The sequence below is a fragment of the Anarhichas minor genome, unplaced genomic scaffold (genome assembly GCF_050575085.1).
Source record: "Anarhichas minor isolate MPS153535 unplaced genomic scaffold, ASM5057508v1 ptg000095l, whole genome shotgun sequence".
Classification (NCBI taxonomy): domain Eukaryota; kingdom Metazoa; phylum Chordata; class Actinopteri; order Perciformes; family Anarhichadidae; genus Anarhichas; species Anarhichas minor.
In genome coordinates, this window is record NW_027466541.1 from 1,082,168 (window position 1) to 1,102,500 (window position 20,333).

At 45.1% G+C, this 20,333-nt stretch overlaps 2 protein-coding genes across 3 annotated transcripts in view; both read right to left on the minus strand.

The window, feature by feature from the left end:
- Positions 1-3,547: 3,547 nt before the first annotated feature.
- Positions 3,548-16,678, minus strand: ak8 (adenylate kinase 8). 2 transcript variants are annotated; one of them, XM_076082416.1, is made up of 16 exons: positions 16,541-16,675; positions 14,490-14,540; positions 14,249-14,373; positions 13,484-13,583; positions 13,300-13,384; positions 12,916-12,965; positions 12,576-12,659; positions 8,845-8,926; positions 7,782-7,853; positions 7,412-7,612; positions 7,208-7,330; positions 7,024-7,113; positions 6,498-6,636; positions 4,548-4,628; positions 4,295-4,424; positions 3,548-4,149 (listed from the first exon to the last, which is right to left on the minus strand). In XM_076082416.1, exons 4-16 carry the CDS (start codon positions 13,565-13,567, stop codon positions 4,060-4,062), a joined length of 1,311 nt encoding a protein of 436 aa, XP_075938531.1. In that variant the 5' UTR covers positions 13,568-13,583; positions 14,249-14,373; positions 14,490-14,540; positions 16,541-16,675; the 3' UTR covers positions 3,548-4,059. The 2 variants fall into 2 exon arrangements, with proteins under 2 accessions (XP_075938531.1, XP_075938532.1); XM_076082417.1 differs by lacking the exon at positions 14,490-14,540 and having other exon boundaries at positions 16,541-16,678.
- Positions 14,893-20,333, minus strand: part of tsc1a (TSC complex subunit 1a) — a 22,748-nt gene continuing 17,307 nt past the window's right edge. Inside the window, 6 exon segments of the mRNA XM_076082418.1 lie at positions 14,893-17,415; positions 17,492-17,605; positions 18,092-18,279; positions 19,804-19,926; positions 20,036-20,146; positions 20,239-20,333. The exon segment at positions 20,239-20,333 is cut by the window's right edge and continues 88 nt beyond it. Of these exon segments, the coding sequence (XP_075938533.1) occupies positions 16,905-17,415; positions 17,492-17,605; positions 18,092-18,279; positions 19,804-19,926; positions 20,036-20,146; positions 20,239-20,333 (1,142 nt within the window). The 3' untranslated portion in view covers positions 14,893-16,904.

Below are 20,333 nucleotides of genomic sequence, written 5' to 3' on the forward strand. Positions count from 1 at the left end.
GACTGTTTATAAAGCATACAGTATAAATTATCACCCACCTCTGTGTTTCAACTCCTTAGTCAACTTTATTCCAAGTCATTACCTGACATATAAAACATGTCAACATTCATTTCTGCAACATTTAATTATATTAACAGTATTATTGATACATTAACAGTATGTATGTATGTAACAGCCGTATGTCTTGGACACTCGGGTGAAGAGAGGAGCAGAGCTGTCAACTGATCACCACCTGGTGGTGAGTTGGATCAGATGGCAGGGGAACCGGTTGGAAAGACCCGGCAAGCCCAAACGTGTAGTGAGGGTGAACTGGGAACATCTGGCGAGGACCCTGTCCGGGAGGTCTTTAACTTCCACCTCCGGAAGAACTTCTTACACATCCCGAGGGAGGTTGGGGACATGGAATCCGAATGGACCATGTTCAAAGCCTGTATTGTGGACGCGGCCGCTAGGAGCTGTGGTCGGAAGGCCATCGGTGCCTGTAGTGGCGGCAACCCGAGAACCCGGTGGTGGACACCGGAGGTGAGGGAAGTCGTCAAGCTGAAGAAGGAGGCCTTCAAGGCCTGGTTGGCCTAGGGGTCTCCTGAAGCAGCTGAGAGGTACCGGCAGGCCAGAAGGGCTGCAGCTGCGGTGGTCGCGGATGCTAAAACTCGGGCATGGGAGGAGTTCGGGGAGGCCATGGAGAAGGACTTTCGGTTGGCCTCAAGGAGGTTCTGGCAAACCATCCGACGGCTCAGGAAGGGAAAGCAGGGCCTACGGGGGGGCGACTGCTGACCCGGATGGGGGACATCGTCGGGCGGTGGAAAGAGCACTTCGAGGAACTCTTAAACCCGACTAACATGTCCTCTGCAGACGAGGCAGCGCCTAAAGACCTGAAGGCACTGGACACGGTTGGGCTGTCTTGGCTGACACGCCTCTTCAATATCGCATGGGGGTCGGGATCAGTGCCCATGGACTGGCAGACCGGGGTGGTGGTTCCCATCTTCAAAAAGGGGGACCGGAGAGTGTGCTCGAATTACCGGGGTATCACACTACTCAGCCTCCCGGGGAAGGCTTATGCCAGGGTGCTGGAAAGGAGGCTCCGACCAATTGTCGAACCTCGGATTCAAGAGGAGCAATGCGGATTCCATCCCGGCCGTGGAACAGTGGACCAAGCGTCTCGGCCTGCCAGAAGAACTGGAATAGTCTGTTTCTGAACACTGAACACACACACAAATGTTAAAGATACTACGATGAACTTTAATGTTTAACTTTGGTAGTGTGTGTGTGTTTGTGTGTACTGACCTGGTCACCGTGGAAACATTCAGGACTTTGTTCAGTGTCGCCACCTGGTGGACAGAAACAAGCCAATCACAGCACAGAACACTCAACTAAAATGAATTTATTTTACAGAACAAGAGATCACATTAATACACTGCTGATGAGGTTAAATAACAACAATAATAATGGTAAATAAACATGACAGAAGTGTATTTATTATCTTATTTATTATGTGAACAAATCAGTGATGAGTTTATCAATGTTTTATGGGTCACTGAGTGTGTGTGTGTGTGTGTGAGTTCTTTACCCTCGCAAGACTACTGGAGGGATTCTGGGAGTTTGCCCAACCAGTCTACATGTGCTTTGTGGACTTGGAGAAGGCTTTCGACCAGGTCCCTCGTGGGTTCTTGTGGGGGGTGCTGCAGGAGTATGGGGTGCCGGACCCGTTACAATGGGCGATCCGGTCTCTGTACGACTGCAGTAGGAGCTGTGTCCGCATCCTCGGCAATAAGTCAGACACGTTCCCGGTGGGTGTTGGCCTCCGCCAGGGCTGCCCTTTGTCACCGGTCCTGTTCGTGACTTTCATGGACAGGATATCTAGGCGCAGCCTGGGGGCGGAGAACGTCAGGTTCGGGGGTCTCGGGATCGCCTCTCTGCTGTTTGCAGATGATGTGGTCCTGTTGGCCTCCTCGGATCATGACCTCCAGCATTCACTGGGGCGGTTTGCAGCCGAGTGTGAAGCGGCGGGGATGAGAGTTAGCACCTCCAAATCTGAGGCCATGGTGCTCTGCCGGAAACCAGTGGATTGCTCCCTCCAGGTGGGGACGGAGTGCCTACCTCAAGCGAAGGAGTTCAAGTATCTCGGGGTCTTGTTCACGAGTGAGGGTAAGATGGAGCGGGAGATCGACAGACGGATCGGTGTGGCGCTAAAGCAGGCGCTGCAGCGGACCGTCTTGGTGAAGAGGGAGCTGAGCCGGAAGGCAAAGCTCTCAATTTACCACTCGGTCTACGTTCCTACCCTCACCTATGGTCACGAACTCTGGGTCGTGACCGAAAGGACAAGGTCGCGGCTACAAGCGGCCGAAATGAGCTTCCTCCGTAGGGTGGCCGGGCTCAGCCTTAGAGATAGGGTAAGGAGCTCGGTCATCAGGAGGGAGCTTGGAGTTGAGTCGCTACTCCTTCACGTTGAAAGGAGTCAGCTGAGGTGGTTCAGCATCTAATTAGGATGTCTCCTGGACGCCTCCCACTGGAGGTTTTCCAGGCACGTCCAACTGGGAAGAGACCCCGGGGAAGACCCAGAACACGCTGGAGGGATTACATCTCCCAGCTGGCCTGGGAACGCCTCAGGATCCCCCAGAATGAGCTGGAACATGTTGCCGGGGAGAGGGAAGTCTGGGTCAGCCTGCTGCCACCGCGACCCGACCCCGGATAAGAGGAGGAAGATGGATGGATGGATGGATGGCAGTATTATTGATACATTATAATTATTAACATTCCAGAAGAGGAACAACAGTCTGAATAAAGACCTGAAGATCATTAGACCCTTTAGGTTTCAGACCTGCAGCCATAAAACAGGACCCCAGACCTGGACCTGGTCTGAGATGCGTCCCGGGTTGGGTCTTTGTTTCTAGGAACCAAGTGAAGACCTGCAGTCTATCTAGTGCCTTGCTGAGAGGCTCCGCGGCAGGATGAACAGTGTTTTCTGTCTCAAGCTGTCCGTCATCACATCAGCAGCCGTCATTTCCTTCCCGCTCCGCTTCCTGTTGTCGACAGGAAGACTTAAAAATAGAGCTGTCAATCAGGCGGCGGGCCCGGGACCGCTGGGACTCAAACCGACGCTCAGGAGGATTAATTATAGTCATTTACCAAAACGGTCACTTTGAAACGTCAGCGTGATCGAGACAGATGAGAAAAGAAGATTTCAATCATCGACGGGACGAAGACCTGAGACGTAAACGAGATATTTTAACATGAAGACGTCCTAAACTGTGATTACTGCTTTTAGATGAGAGGAGACGCTGAGAGAGAGACAGCTGAGAGACAGACAGCTGAGAGACAGAGACAGCTGAGAGACAGAGACAGCTGAGAGACAGACAGCTGAGAGAGAGACTGTCTGTCTGTCTCTCTGCATCATATCCACAGAAACAGTGTAACCATTGATTAGTTTTGATCATCAGTAACCATGACGGCCAACATGAACTGTAGAACGAGAGAAACAACGTGTCTGTGAAATCATTCATATATAATAACAACAATAACAACAACAACAATAACAACAACAATAATGTGAATAATGATGATGTATTTATTGAGAAACAGGACAAACTGTGTAAAATTCCAAAAACCACATTCCACTGTTTGTTCATAACAGATAATAAATAATAACTTCAGGACTACGTGACTCTAAACCATTCTGAATATTTATACTTTTTATTTTCACACAAAACAGATGAACTCTGAGACGAGAACTTCTGAAGAGGAAGTTAGCCTGAGGGGACGTTCACACACACACACACACACACACACACACACACACATACACATACACATACACATACACATACACATACACATACACTCACACGCACACGCACACGCACACGCACACACACATACACATACACACGCACACACATACACACACACATACACACTCACACACACACACACACACAGTGAGGATCAGAGGGAGCTGAGGACTTCTTTACCCATAAGCCCTGAGTAATGAGGATGATATATAGAGAAGATGTGAATATATACATGTATATATATACACACTTGACTTCCTGTGTCCAGGTGTCAGTCAGCTGTCAGTCTGCTCTCCAGAGACTCAAACACAGAGTGAGGATCCTGATCAGCATCTATACGACCAGCATGTGGATACACACACTGTACACACACACACACACACACACACACACACACACACACACACACGTCAAACAGGAGGAAGTTTGAGTCAGAATGAACTACAGTGTGATGATGAAGATGATGATGATGATGTGTGTGAGTATGCATGTGTGTGTGTGTGTACCTGCAGGGCAGCAGTGTGTGTCCTGTGCTGACTCAGTGTGTGTGTTACAGAGTTTGTGTTGTCCTCTGGTCTGGTCTTCAGTCTGTTCTGGACCTCAGAGCTCGGAGCCGGTCGAGTCACAGCGTGGAACCTGCAGGAAGATATATGTAATATACTATATACATATATATATAATATATACATCTATACAGTATATGTATAGATGTATATATTAGATAACAGTGTGTAGAGCGGTTGAACTGGTTCCACTGACCTCTGTCCACTGACTGGGTCTGTAGCTCTCAGAGAGATTCTCTCCACACAAACTTCATCCGTCAACTCCAGGAAGAAGACTCTGAGAGCAGAGAGGTCATCATTAGGGCCCGAGCACGACGTCGTCGGAGCGGAGGACCTATTGTTATTCTAATGTTTATTATTATTATTTTACATGTTTCGTCGCAAAAAGGAGGTGCTTGTAATACTGGGAATTTTTTAATTTGGCACACAAGCCAGAATTTGCGAAAATAGCAGTCTGATTGGGGTGTCCAGCTGCGGTATGAAATATTGGCTCGATAGCGCCCCCTATTGAGTAGCCCCAACATCGGGTTTCACCTAGCTGTATGAAATTTGGTAGGTATGTGGATCGTGATGAGACGCACAAAAAATCCTCTTGGAATTTTTCACTAAACCAAACAGGAAGTCGGCCATTTCGAATTTTATGACGTTTTTTGACCATTTCAAGGCATCGTACTTTAACGAACTCCTAGAGATTGAACCCGATCAACTTCAGATTCAGTCAGTATGCTCTTGAGACCGTGGCATTTAAAAGTTACTCAAAGATCAGAAAGTTATTGAACTATGTGTCCGTGGCATGGCGTCAAAAAAACATCATTCGCCGTGAAACAGGAAGTTGTTGTAACTCGGCCGTACATTGTCTAATCTGCTCCAAATCTCTCATATGTCATAACATCCTGACTCGGATGTTGTAAATTGTGTACTTTGACATCCTGCTCCTCACAGATTAATCAAATCCCTCTAAAATGTTGTCAGAAAAGCTTTAAGACCTTGATAATGCTTCATTGTGAAAATTGTAAGAAGTTGTTGAAGGGCGGCGACGTGGCGGTTCGGCAAACTTCGATCCTTCGCCATGAACGAATAAACTGATGTAACTCGACTCCACATCATCAGATCTTTACCAGATTTCACATGTTTGATTAGACTCCAGTCCTGAAGACATCTGCAGGCCAATTTTGAATCATAGTCATAGCGCCACCTACTGGTAACAGGAAGTTAAAGTCTTTATACTTTGGCTTGTTTCTCTTAGTAGGTAAATCAAATCAATATCAAATTAGTTCCACACAAATGTAAGAAGTTCATAATGCCAGTTCATGAAGCTTTTGATGTTTTGTGGAACGCCGTTGCCGTGGCGACGCAGTCTTCGCCGTGAAAAACGAAGGCGTTTTTGAGGGGCTAAAAATGCTTGAAACATAAGCAAACTTGTCACACACATTTAAAATCCTGGATGTAGTTATCTGATGTGATTTTAATGTTTCAGATGGACAAGTCGGCTCTATAGCGCCCCCTACAATATTTCGACGATGCAGCCCTCGCAGTATGTTTCACCTAGATGTATAAAATTTGGTAAGCAGATGTATCACATGTAGACTTAAAAAAAAGTCTTAAGGGTCTAAGCTCTAAACCCAACCGGAAGTCAGCCATTTTGTATTTTGTATGAATTTCTAGTGTCGTTTTTGCTATTTACAGGTGCTGTACTTTAATGTCCTCCTAGGGAATTCATCAGATCAATTTAGAATTTGGTCAGAACAATCTAAAGAGCTTTGCGATTAAACGTTCCTAAAAGCTTTAGGTTTCATTGAACAACATGGACGTGGTGTGGCGGCCATTTTACATGGTTCGCCATCATCCATCAAGCTGTTGTAACTCGACTGTACTTTGTCAAAACTGTCCCAAACTTGACATGCTTGTTGACTGTCATGGCTTTAGGACTTCTGCATGCCAATATTAACTCATAGTCATAGCGCCACCTACTGATAAGCACGGACGTAAGCAGGATTCTATAATTACAGCGGCCCAAACTCTGAACTTATTGAAAGGGTTTGTGGGCACACCATGAGAAAAAGACTTCTATACTACTACTACTACTACTACTATACTAGTATACTACTATACTACTACTACTTGCTGGTAGTAGTAGTAGTAGTACCTGTTGGGGGGGTGGATCTCCTGCAGGCTCTTGGCCTGCTGCAGGTCACAGGGGAAGCCGTGAAGGATCCAGCCTCTACAGCTGCAGTCCACTCGGCTCAGACGTTCCTCCAGAACCTGCAGCACCAGGGAGTCTGGAACTGAACCAGCAGGTTCATCAACATTTAATAATCAGTCAGAAGAAGAGCAGTAAAGGAAGTGCATGTCAGCCAGTGTGTCTGGTGAAGAAAACAACATGGCCGCATTGTGTTCCCCGTTCCTCTGCATCTCTCTACATGAGGACCAACTGGTTCTTGAGTTGGCTGATGGGGAACATGTCAGCCGCTGATCGTTGAACACATCAAACACTCTGCTGTCACGTGATCCACTGTGGACCACGTTGAAGAATGAAAGCAATGGGGGAGGACTGGTAAAAACCCCAGAGGCTGCTGTGATGCAGATGCAAATCAAACTGTTTCATGTGCACTTGAAATAACCAATCACTCTGTCACAGATAACGTGTGTGTGTGTGTGTGTGTGTGTGTTACCTGGCCTCCCAACATCCAGGTATGACTGGATCTCTTCTCCCACAGCTGAACCATCAGCTGCTACAGACCTCAGCAGCTGACCACAGCACACTGAGAGACAGGACCATGTTAACATGATACAGAGGAGACGAGTTCAACATGTAAACAGATGTGTGTGTGTGTGTGTGTGTGTGTGTGTGCGTACCGTCCACCATCTTGTATTTCTGTGACAACAGTCTGGCCTGATGACTCTTCCCCGACCCTGGAGGACCCAACAGGAGGATTCTGGGTGTTCTGGAGCGACGGCGAGTTCGGACGAAAGCCAGCACTGAGACACACACACACCCAGTATCGTACACACAGTCTCATGTACCTTCCCATTGATTAGTGTGTGTGTGTGTGTGTGTACCTTGCTGGTAGACGTCAGCGTGTGGTTGGTCAGCGTTGACGACCTTCAGGACGTGCTGGTAGGCTGCTTTCAGACCTGTGACCTCACAGCGGTGACGCTGCAGCTCAGCCTGTCGCTGCTCCTGTGATATGCTCCGCCCCTCCTCCAGACGCTGAGCCACAAGGCCGGCGATCGGCCACACGAAGGTCCGATGGTACACGTCTACAGACAGGAAGTGATGACAGAGTGGCGTTAGTGTTGGACTTCCTGTTGGACCCTGTCTGATCTTCATCCCTCCAGGTCTGGGTTCTGTTGGAGTTACAACATGGAGCTCGTACTGAACTCCACTTCCCATGGTGCACCAGTGTTGAGTGAAATGAACCAGACTCACCTCCTGTCAGCGGGTCGACCATCTTCCCCCGACTCCTCTCCAACAACACATCATCAGGAGCCTCCAACAGCACTACACACACACACAGACACACACACATACACACAGACACACACACAGACACACACACACACACACACACAGACACACACACAGACACACACACACATACACAGACACACACACACACACACATACACAGACACACACACACACACACACAGACACACACACATACACACAGACACACACACACACACACATACAGACACACACACACACACACACAGGCACACACAGAGACACACACACACACACACAGACACACACACAGACACATACACAGACACACACACACACACACACACACACAGGCACACACAGAGACACACACATACACACAGACACACACACATACACATACATACAGACACACACACACTCACACAGTATTATTTTCAGTACAAACACTTATTAACATTATTGAACAATAACGAACTATTGTGAAGTTCACACATAAACTGTAAAGGAACAGAAGCATAGATGTTGTCCAGTAGGACAGAGACTTCAGCCTCCAGCAGAGAGAGTGAGAGACGTGTGATGATCACATTTATTGATCATAATCTAGTAAACCTTGATGTGTAAGTGTTCATTATTAAGTAAATCTGATGTTTATGAGAAAGAGATCAAGACCTGCAGCCTCAGAACTAAGTTTGAAAAACATTAAATGTGTCCGTTTGAGTTTATAGAGGAAGATCTTAAGTATCAAGCACAACCTTTTATTATTAAAGAGTACTATGTATGTATTTTCTGTAACGATCTACTTCCTGTTTACACCGGCACCATCATGCCCAGTGTACGTGAAGAGTCATGTGATGTTCGTTTTCAGGCGCGTTAGTCTGGACGGAGGTCGTTTTCATTTTTAAAAGTTTCAAAACAGAAAGTTATGAGTGAGGATGGAGCTTCAGTCAGGTCCAGCTCATTGACCTCGTCCATCAGAAGCTTCTTCTCATTGTTCTCAACTGATTCATACATGAAGTCTGAGCTGATAGTTTGTTCTCACCAACATGTTCAGGAATGACTCCGGCCTGCTGGAGACTCAGAGCCTGCAGACTAGTCTGAGGGATTCCCTCCAACACCCAGCCCTGTAACACACACACACACACGGTTAGATAGCGTTTAGTTGTCCGATTATAAAACAGGTCAGTGAACGCCCCTCTGATGGAGTGTAAATGAGACGACTAAACGTCCTCACTAGGACACTAGTCCTCCTTTAGCCTTGTTTGTTATCCCCCAGCAGCTAACTAGCTAGCTAGCTAAAACTGTGAAACACGAGCTACAGAACAAACACAGTGTGATAATATCACAGATGTGTCTGGTTATATTTCCGGTGATGTCTCCACCATGGTCTGAGGTTTTGTCAGTTATGGTTAGCTAGTTAGCATTATGACTCCGCTCCTCCAGACTTTAGAGGTTTTTTGATCTTTGTCTGTCGCCGTTTCTCTGTGAGTTTTTTTAAACTTCTCACCTTTGTGTACAACTATTTTTGGGGCTCAAAAGTAGTCCTTTTTCTTTCCCCGATTTAATCGGATGGAACAGCAGTAAACAGCCGCCGACAGCCATCAACAGCAGTAAACTGCAGGCATTATTGCTGCAGTATTGAACCGGCCTCCAGTTGACTGCCCTCCATCTGGAAAGCACGCTGATGTGTGACGTCATCTGCAAAGAACCTATACGTCTCTGGTAGAGACCTGTCAATCACCGTGTAGCCCCGCCCTAAAGCATCCCCTGCTTTATGGTCTGTTTGACTCTAAATGGACCATAATGTACTAAATGAACATCATGCTGTATTGAAGAAGACTTGAAACTAGAGACATACAGAGAGAGACAGTGAGACACAGAGAGAGAGACAGAGGTAAAGTATTTAATGTGACAGGATGAGGCGGGTCCTGATGGGAGCTGTCAATCATCCTACTCTCCTCCATTCACACTGACAGACATAAGATAAAGACATCTCGTGTGTGTGATGAGTTTAGCCTGCAGCCAAAAACAGCTATTAACAGATGAAAGTATCTGCTAATCTCACTCACACACACACACACACACACACACACACACACACACACACACACACACACACACACACACACACACACACACACACACACACACACACACACACACACACACACACACACACAGGGAGAATAGACTCATTGTGATGTTAAAGGACTTAAAACAGTACATTGAGATCTGATCCCAGGTCAGTTTCTTCTTCTTGTCCTGTGATGGAGTAACACTTACCCAGGACACACTGTAGATATGAGCCACACAGGACTCAGCTGAAGCTCCTCACTGACTAACACCAGGAGAACAACACTTTGTGATAACAACAATTTAGCAAGATCGCTAACACTTACTCAACCACTTTTGGGTCGCGACCCACCAGTTGAGAATCACTGTCCTAAAGGAATATTAGACCACCTAAATGAACAATCTAAGGACCTGGAGAACCTCCTCTAGAGCTGCATGTTGCTTCACAGGTTTTCCCTTTATATCTATTTTGAAAGTGTAGCGGTTGGTGTGAAGATGTTTGAGCAGAGGGCAGACACTCAGTCAGACACATAAGTGCAGCTGTGCTGTTGTTGTTGTTGACAGCAGCTTCACTGTCTGTAATTCTCTTAAAGTGATCAGAAAGCAGCGCTCAGTGTGCTGATGAACGCTGACAGGAAACAGGACGTGATGCTAATGAGGAGCAGCAGAGAGGACGAGTTCCAGTGAAAATAACACGCGTGATGTGACAGCTCGTCCCTTTGATCAGCTGATCTCTGGGGAGTCAGGCCTACATGCTGCTCGGCCTGCTGGGAATCATAGTACGACACGGCAGCGACCAGAGCATTAATTATTATCATCACAGCAGCAGATCAGAGAGAGTGAGAGAGAGAGACAGAGAGAGACAGAGAGAGAGACAGAGAGAGAGAGACAGTAACAATACTTTGTTAGACAGCAACAGTACTTTGTTAGACAGTAACAATACTTTGTTAGACAGTAACAGTACTTTGTTAGATAGTAACAGTACTTTGTTAGACAGTAACAGTACTTTGTTAGACAGTAACAGTACTTTGTTAGACAGTAACAGTACTTTGTTAGATAGTAACAGTACTTTGTTAGATAGTAATAGTACTTTGTTAGATAGTAACAGTACTTTGTTAGACAGTAACAGTACTTTGTTAGATAGTAACAGTACTTTGTTAGACAGTAACAGTACTTTGTTAGATAGTAACAGTACTTTGTAGACAGTAACAGTACTTTGTTAGACAGTAACAGTACTTTGTTAGACAGTAACAGTACTTTGTTAGATAGTAATAGTACTTTGTAGACAGTAACAGTACTTTGTTAGACAGTAACAGTACTTTGTTAGATATTAACAGTACTTTGTTAGATAGTAACAGTACTTTGTAGACAGTAACAGTACTTTGTTAGACAGTAACAGTACTTTGTTAGACAGTAACAATACTTTGTTAGACAGTAACAGTACTTTGTTAGATAGTAATAGTACTTTGTAGACAGTAACAGTACTTTGTTAGACAGTAACAGTACTTTGTTAGATAGTAACAGTACTTTGTTAGACAGTAACAGTACTTTGTAGACAGTAACAGTACTTTGTTAGATAGTAACAGTACTTGGTTAGACAGTAACAGTACTTTGTAGACAGTAACAGTACTTTGTTAGACAGTAACAGTACTTTGTTAGATAGTAACAGTACTTTGTTAGACAGTAACAGTACTTTGTAGACAGTAACAGTACTTTGTTAGATAGTAACAGTACTTTGTTAGACAGTAACAGTACTTTGTTAGATAGTAACAGTACTTTGTTAGACAGTAACAGTACTTTGTTAGATATTAACAGTACTTTGTAGACAGTAACAGTACTTTGTTAGACAGTAACAGTACTTTGTTAGATAGTAACATTACTTTGTTAGACAGTAACAGTACTTTGTTAGACAGTAACAGTACTTTGTTAGATAGTAACAGTACTTTGTTAGACAGTAACAGTACTTTGTTAGATAGTAACAGTACTCTGTTAGACAGTAACAGTACTTTGTAGACAGTAACAGTACTTTGTTAGATAGTAACAGTACTTTGTTAGACAGTAACAGTACTTTGTAGACAGTAACAATACTTTGTTAGATAGTAACAATACTTTGTTAGACAGTAACAGTACTTTGTTAGATAGTAATAGTACTTTGTAGACAGTAACAGTACTTTGTTAGACAGTAACAGTACTTTGTTAGATATTAACAGTACTTTGTTAGATAGTAACAGTACTTTGTAGACAGTAACAGTACTTTGTTAGACAGTAACAATACTTTGTTAGACAGTAACAGTACTTTGTTAGACAGTAATAGTACTTTGTTAGACAGTAACAATACTTTGTTAGACAGTAACAGTACTTTGTTAGAGAGTAACAGTACTTTGTAGACAGTAACAGTATTTTGTTAGACAGTAACAGTACTTTGTAGACAGTAACAGTACTTTGTTAGATAGTAACAGTACTTTGTTAGACAGTAACAGTACTTTGTTAGACAGTAACAGTACTTTGTAGACAGTAACAGTACTTTGTTAGATATTAACAGTACTTTGTTAGATAGTAACAGTACTTTGTAGACAGTAACAGTACTTTGTTAGACAGTAACAGTACTTTGTTAGATAGTAACAGTACTTTGTTAGACAGTAACAGTACTTTGTTAGATATTATCACCTACTCTGTGATTGTGTGTGAGTGTGTGTGTACCTGTGTGCTCCACTCTGATTGGTCCTCCAGTAGACTGTTTGTGGTCACATGGACGGCTCTCAGCTCAGCACTCAGCTTTTTGGCCTGAAGGACGACAACAACCACAGAAGAAGAAGTGATGACAGGAAGTCTGGAGACTCTGCTCTTCTTCATTCATCAGCTGTATTATTATTATTATATTATATTGTTGTAGTTGTCTAACACTGTGGACCAGTGTTAGACAACTACAACAACAGAGAGCAACTGATGTGACTGAAGACCAAACACTGAAGGAACTCTTCTTCTTCGTTGGTGTCGCTCACACTGACAGAGAATCAATGAAGCTTCTTGTAACACTCACCACTGAGAGTTTACCAACAGCTGGAGGACCCAGGACCAGGACCCTGGGGACTACCACAGACAGAGAGACAGACAGTGAAGTTGAGTGTCTACAGACATTAACAAATAACTTTTTTCTTCATTAAAAGTAACTAATATTCATGTTTAAGTGTTGAGTGTTTAATAAAGTGAGGACAGACAGGAAGTAGAGTCACGGCTTCCTCTAGTGGCTCAACTTATGTCTGACTCAGACCTAGTCTCTCAGAGACCAAACACCTCCAGAGTACTAAATATAATCTAGTAATAATAACTATCCCAGGACCCCTGTGACTCATCTCATGACTCCTCCCAGGGGTCTTGGTCCCCCGGTTGAGACCCGCTGTCCCCCTCCAGCTGGAAGACTTACTGTCCACAGTGGTCCTCTGCAGCAGACGGATCAGGTAAGTGATCGGATCCTCAGGCTGATCAACCACCAGGCTGGACAACATGGTCTGAGACACACACACACACACACACACACACACACACACACACAGAGACTCAGTGAGGTGGTCCTGCTGGTCTCAGATCTGCAGCAGGTTCTTTCTTACCTGCACCAGGTTAGAGATGTTGTGTTGGTCAGCGTAGATGGAGGTGGGAGGAGGAGCCCTCAGATGTTTCACCGTCTCATCCATCAGATGCTGCTTTCTCCTGAGGACCATGAACACATCACATTTAGAATGAATCAATGATCCTGAAACTTACACAACTTTGAGGTACTTGTACTTTACGTTAGTATTACTTTATACTTCTACTCCACTACGTCAGACATTTCTCATGTAATCAATACATTTTTTAAAACAACGGGGACAGATCCAGCACAGACAGTTAGGGAGTGAGAGACATGAAGCACCTGCTGAGACATGATATATAGTTATAAATACATCATTATATATGTGTGTGTGTGTGTGTTTTATATTATAGTGGATATTATTATATGATATATACATTATTATATTATACTGAGACTAAAATAAGATGTCCTGACGTGTTTATCAAAGTGTTATTTAATGTTTTTTTCATGATGGAATAAAGGTTAAATATTTAACTGTAAAGTAGTAATACGTGTTTGATACCTTAATGTTTTTGCATTAAATCATTCTGGGATGTTTGCTGACATTGATTGATGTGGCACAGCCCTACAGAGAACATGTTCCACCAGCCAACACTGATGTTAGCTAGCATTGACGTAAACACGTTAGCAACATAAAACTGACGTTAGCTTCTAACTGTGAGTCTTAAACGTTGTTTCTGTTAATAGTTGAGACATCGATAATAAAGCCTCCTGAAGGTATAAACTGTAGAAACCTTCTCACCTGTTTAAGGAGCCGGTTGCTACGGAAGCCTTTGCTTGTTGTTAGGGAATGACGTCTTCAGCGCACGCGGTGCCGGGAGTCTCTGCTGGCGTTGCCGGGTAACGGAGTCCGTAACTGTATGTTTACTGTTAACAACCGGAAGTAGAAACATCTACTGTCATCATTTACCAAAATGTGAAAAAGTTTGGTTTGTAATAAAATGTTAAAATGTTATGAAAATAAGACTTCCGGTCTTCATAACCTTCAAAATAAGAGCCGTCTGGACGGGACGTAGTTCTTTCGCTGTAATAGTCTGATGACGTCATAGAAGAAGAGTGAGTTCTGGGTTAATTTCAATAATTCTAACTATATGATAATCAGCTCCATACTTCTAATATCACACTTCATGTATTTAGTCATGTTTCATATTTTTTAAATAATATATTTTAAATATCAAATATTTAGATATTTATCCCCTTACACACAATCATACAAATAAATACACTGCATAGTTACAATACTAATTATAATTATTACTACTATTTCATCTTTTTTGGTTTGTTATTGTCAATGTGTGTGTAGACTGCATGTTCTTCGTCTACAGACACATTGAGGTTAAAACCACAGAAACACTGGATATCAATATGTAAATCAATAACCACTCAGAGGTTTTACACGTCTTTATTTCTAGAGTTCACAGTTTAACATTCGTCAGATGTCTGAAGCAACAGCAACGTTGCTGAGGAGGAGTTGAGTTGCTGAGAAAGAAACGAGTCATTGAGGTTTAATCATCAGAAGAAGTCTTTGGTTTAAAGGTGCAGCGACATCATGTCAGCACAGAGCTAGCCTAGCTTAGCATAACGATAGCTTAGCATAACGACAGGAAGCAGCAGTTTGAACTACTGTACTGAGCCTGTCCTGGACCGGTCTCTGTAGCGGACACACAGACCTCGTCCTGGACCGGTCTCTGTAGCGGACACACAGACCTCGTCCTGGACCGGTCTCTGTAGTGGACACACAGACCTCGTCCTGGTTAAGGTTGAGGACCAGAGTCCTGCTGGTTGGTGGACTAATACATTAGCATGTAAATGTAAATGTAAAATATAAAGGACCAAGAACTGAACCCTGAGGAACCCCACAACCAATCATCACCACTGCCGTCATGTTATGTTACTCTAGCCGTTTGCTAACATGTTAGCCGCGTCTACTTCAGGAGATGCTAACACATCAGGTACTGGTTCCGCTGCCCCTAGTGGGTTAAATAAGGTACTGGGAAGAACCACAACAGTCGCTAACTCGTCAACGGATTCCTGAGAAAGTCAGATTTAGTGTTTAGATGCTGGACAGCGCGGCAGTTTCATGTTACAGCTAACAATGATTGACTAGCATAGCTGCTGTTAGCTTCTTTGATAATTCGTCAACACTAAAGAAACTGTTTTGGCTTTAATAAGATGTTTCCTGACTACAAATCCCATCAGACACGAGAACTACATTCAAACTCATCAAGTAAACTCAGGACCTTCAGTCGCAGAAAACACCAGAGCTAACAAGCTAACAAGCAACATTAGCCTCTTAGCTAACAGGCTAATGTTAGCTGTGTTACCGTTAAGGCTGTAATGTCGCTCATGTTTTTATCGAAACAATAAATATGTTAAAAACAAAACATTTATGGATCAATTTGTTCTGTTGTACTTTTTGGTCTAGTTTCTGCTGTTCTGTAGTTTTTGAGTTTTCACCTTCACATTATCTGTGAATGTTGTTATAAATGTAATAATTAAGAAGAAAAAATCAAACGTTAGCGAACATCAAGCAGTACATTTCATTCGTTTTGACAAAGAGTCTTTTTCTGGCACAAATAATATCAACTAGTTTATGTCAAACTAGCTAACATCAACTTTGCTAGCTAACCAACATTAGCAACAAGGTTCTGAATGTTAGTTAGCTTAAGGCTAATCTTAGCAGCAAGGTTCTGAATGCTAGTTAGCTTCATGGCTAATCTTAGCAACAAGGTTCTGAATGTTAGTTAGCTTCATGGCTAATCTTAGCAACAAGGTTCTGAATGTTAGTTAGCTTAAAGGCTAATCTTAGCAACAAGGTTCTGAATGCTAGTTAGCTTAAAGGCTAATCTTAGCAACAACGCTCGGAATGTTAGTTAGTTTAAAGGTTAATCTTAGCAACACGTGCCTCAGTTGTAGGTTTTTCAAAGCTTGTTCAAAATGGAGGATGATTTCTGAGTTGTGTTTAATGATTCTATATGAACCTTAAAAACAAAGCATGTAGCATGTAGCACCGAGGGCGACTGAAGGTCCTGACCTGGTTTAGATTGTGGACCGTTAGCATGGCTAGCTAGTTAGCGGTAGCCTGCTAACACCTGGAGCAGGTGCTTTTATCTCCACCTTCATCTGACTCAACATCCCTCTCCATCCCTCCATCGCCCCTCCATCGTCCCTCCATCGTCCCGCCGTCCTCTCTCCATCGTCCCGCCTTCCTCCCTCCCTCCTTCACCCCTCCTTCCTCCCTCCCTCCTTCCTCTCTCATTACTCCCTCCTTCATCCTCCTTCGTCCCTCCTTCGCCTCCTTCGTCCCTCCTTCGTCCCTCCTTCGTCCTTCCTTCGTCCTTCCTTCGTCCCTCCTTCGTCCCTCCTTCGTCCTTCCTTCGTCCCTCCTTAACTCCGCCTCAGTACTCGGGCAGCGTCTCGTCGTAGTCCATGATGCTGAGTTCGTGCCTCCTCTGGCGGACAGCGAGTGTCAGGTCTCCAGGAGGTGCAGGAGGTCCAGAGGAGGTCCGGCTGTGAGCTGAAGCCCAGCTTGGGGGCTCCGTCTGAGGACTCCCTGCAAGGAGGATCTCTGCCTCCTGACCCAGAGGAGGGCTATCTGGCTGGTCCTCCTGCTCCTCTTCCTGGTTCTCCTCTTCCTCCTCCTCTTCCTCCCCCTCCTGCTCCTCCTCCTGGCTGTGATTGGTCGGTCTGAACAGCTGCCGTGCACGCTGCTCTAGGAAGGAGCCGACGGCCAGGGGGGAGTCGATGGGGGAGAGGGAGAGGGGGGAGGATGAGCTGGAGGGGAGGTGCAGGGGGGAGGTGGAGAAGGTCTCCGCAGCTCCATTTATTATACCAACAGAAGAAGAAGAGAAGGGGCGGGGTTTGTGGCCGGCCTGAGGTGCCGGTAAGGCGACGCTGCCGCCATTTGGCCTGAGGGATGACATTACATGACATCACTGACATCATCAACTGTATGTGACGAGCTGCGACATCACTCACGAGTTACCTGCTGTGTGCGTCCAGGTGGATCTGGCTGTACAGATGAAGCGTCTCCGTCTGAAGTGTCTGGGTGACTCTCCTCAGAGCCTCACAGCGACTCTCACACGCCGACAGCTCGCCTCTGACAAGACAACAAGCTGCTCATTCAGGTGTCTGCTCACCTGAGGACAGGCGAGGACTGTTTGCGTGTGTATGTTGCATTAAATAACGCTACTTTGAGTTAAATGATGTTATATTAGGTTAAGTTATGTTACGTTAAGTTAAACGTCAACATATCTGAAGAAGCGTCCGTGTCAGTCTGAAAACATCATCGTGATCTTATTAAACTTTATCTTGATGTACTTTTACTCACAGTGATACTTCCTGTTTACATCTTGGTAAACAATTGTTACTTCTCATTCGTTTTATATTCACTACATTCATGTTTATATTAAACTTCAAATTTGTATTATTTTATGTTTGTTCCGATATGATGTTTTTATTTCTGACATATTTAATGAGATAAATGACTTCTCACTGTGAAGTAACCCTTCAGGAGCTTCCTGTTTCCCACTGTACTGACATCACATGAACACATCATTAATAGATCTGACTCCAGGACCCTGACCTGCTCTGGGCCTTGGTATCCTCCAGGAGTTTCTTCTGATCCAGGATCAGCTGGTCTTTCTTGGCCAGCTGGTTCTCCAGCTCTGCTGTCCTGTGATTGGCTGCTTCCAGCTTCTGTCTCTGCTGGACGTCGCTGTCCTTCAGCCGCTGGTACTCCTTACCCACACTGCACTGCAGCATGGACGCCTCCTGACCGACACACGCACATGGAGACAATAACTGAGAACAACACGGTGGTCCCTGAATGCCACACCAATCACCGGTCAATCACGTTAATCTCTGAACACCCTGTTCTCATTTTAGTCCCTGAACGCCCCACACTCATTTTAGTCCCTGAAGTGTAAACTTATACTAAACTCTGGTTCAGCTCCAGAACGTTTATTAATGTTCACAGTCTCTGATAATTAATACGCTTTAATTTGATGTCTGTCAATTTGACAACTTGGGTCAAAAGCTTATAAAGCAGATGGACGATTTAATTAGTCTCTACTTTGATTAAGAGCTTTGTGGAGGTGTGTGTGTGTGTCCTCACAGTGTGTGTGTGCGTGTGTGTGTGTGTCCTCACAGTGTGGGTGTGTGTGTGTGTGTGTGTCCTCACAGTGTGGTGTGTGTGTGTCCTCACAGTGTGGTGTGTGTTTGTGTGTGTGTGTGTGTCCTCACAGTGTGTGTGTGTGTCCTCACAGTGTGGGTGTGTGTGTGTGTGTGTGTGTCCTCACAGTGTGGTGTGTGTGTGTCCTCACAGTGTGGTGTGTGTTTGTGTGTGTGTGTGTCCTCACAGTGTGTGTGTGTGTGTTTGTGTGTCCTCACAGTGTGGTGTGTGTGTGTCCTCACAGTGGTGTGTGTGTGTTTGTGTGTCCTCACAGTGTGGTGGTGTGTGTCCTCACAGTGTGTGTGTGTGTGTTTGTGTGTCCTCACAGTGTGTGTGTGTCCTCACAGTGTGGTGTGTGTCCTCACACTGTGGTGGTGTGTGTCCTCACAGTGTGTGTGTGTGTGTTTGTGTGTCCTCACAGTGTGTGTGTGTCCTCACAGTGTGGCGTGTGTTTGTGTGTCCTCACAGTGTGGTGGTGTGTGTGTGTGTGTCCTCACAGTGTGGTGTGTGTTTGTCCTCAGTGTGGTGGTGTGTGTGTGTCCTCACAGTGTGGTGTGTGTGTGTGTGTGTGTCCTCACAGTGTGGTGTGTGTGTGTCCTCACAGTGTGGTGTGTGTTTGTGTGTGTGTGTGTCCTCACAGTGTGTGTGTGTGTGTTTGTGTGTCCTCACAGTGTGGGTGTGTGTGTGTGTGTGTGTGTCCTCACAGTGTGGTGTGTGTGTGTCCTCACAGTGTGGTGTGTGTTTGTGTGTGTGTGTGTCCTCACAGTGTGTGTGTGTGTGTTTGTGTGTCCTCACAGTGTGGTGTGTGTGTGTCCTCACAGTGGTGTGTGTGTGTTTGTGTGTCCTCACAGTGTGGTGGTGTGTGTCCTCACAGTGTGTGTGTGTGTTTGTGTGTCCTCACAGTGTGTGTGTGTCCTCACAGTGTGGTGTGTGTCCTCACACTGTGGTGGTGTGTGTCCTCACAGTGTGTGTGTGTGTGTTTGTGTGTCCTCACAGTGTGTGTGTGTCCTCACAGTGTGGCGTGTGTTTGTGTGTCCTCACAGTGTGGTGGTGTGTGTGTGTGTGTCCTCACAGTGTGGTGTGTGTGTGTCCTCACAGTGTGGTGTGTGTTTGTGTGTCCTCACAGTGTGCTGGTGTGTCTCTCCTCCATCCAGCTGTTCAATCATAGCTCTGTTAGTTTCTCTCAGCAGGACGAGCTGCTGGTTCAACAGGAAGATCTGCTGCTGCAGCTGCTCACTGCTGCACAACTGTACACAGTAACACACTGTTACACACTGCTACACGCTGTTACTCAGAGTAACACGCAGTTACACACAGTTACACAATGTAACACACAGTTACACACACTCTCCTCACCTTGAGTGACAGCTGGGTCAGCTGGTGTTCTGCATTGTAAGCCTTGTTACTGGCTTTCTGAAGCTCCGCCTCCAGGTCCCTCAACATTCTCTGACACTCCTGGAGCTCGCTCTGCAACAGCCAATCACAACACAGGATCATCACAACCCTTCATCCTGATGATGTGTGTACCAGTACAGTGTGTATTCGTATGGTACTAGTACCTTGAGTCTCTGCTTGTCTCTCTGCTCGTCCTGTTGTTGCAGCAGCAGCTGTTGGTTGTGTGTGTGCAGCTGCGTGGTGTGTGTGTGTGTGTCGT

What these genes read in the sequence shown, in the direction of transcription:
- ak8 (XM_076082417.1), bottom strand. Translation starts at nt 13,567, where the DNA reads ATGGATGAGACGGTGAAACATCTGAGGGCTCCTCCTCCCACCTCCATC. An exon ending in ACATCTCTAACCTGGTGCAG is followed by an intron (nt 13,385 to 13,483) that starts GTAAGAAAGAAC and finishes TGTGTGTCTCAG; the next exon opens with ACCATGTTGTCCAGCCTGGT. An exon ending in GACCCAGTCAGTGGACAGAG is followed by an intron (nt 4,425 to 4,547) that starts GTCAGTGGAACC and finishes ATCTTCCTGCAG; the next exon opens with GTTCCACGCTGTGACTCGAC.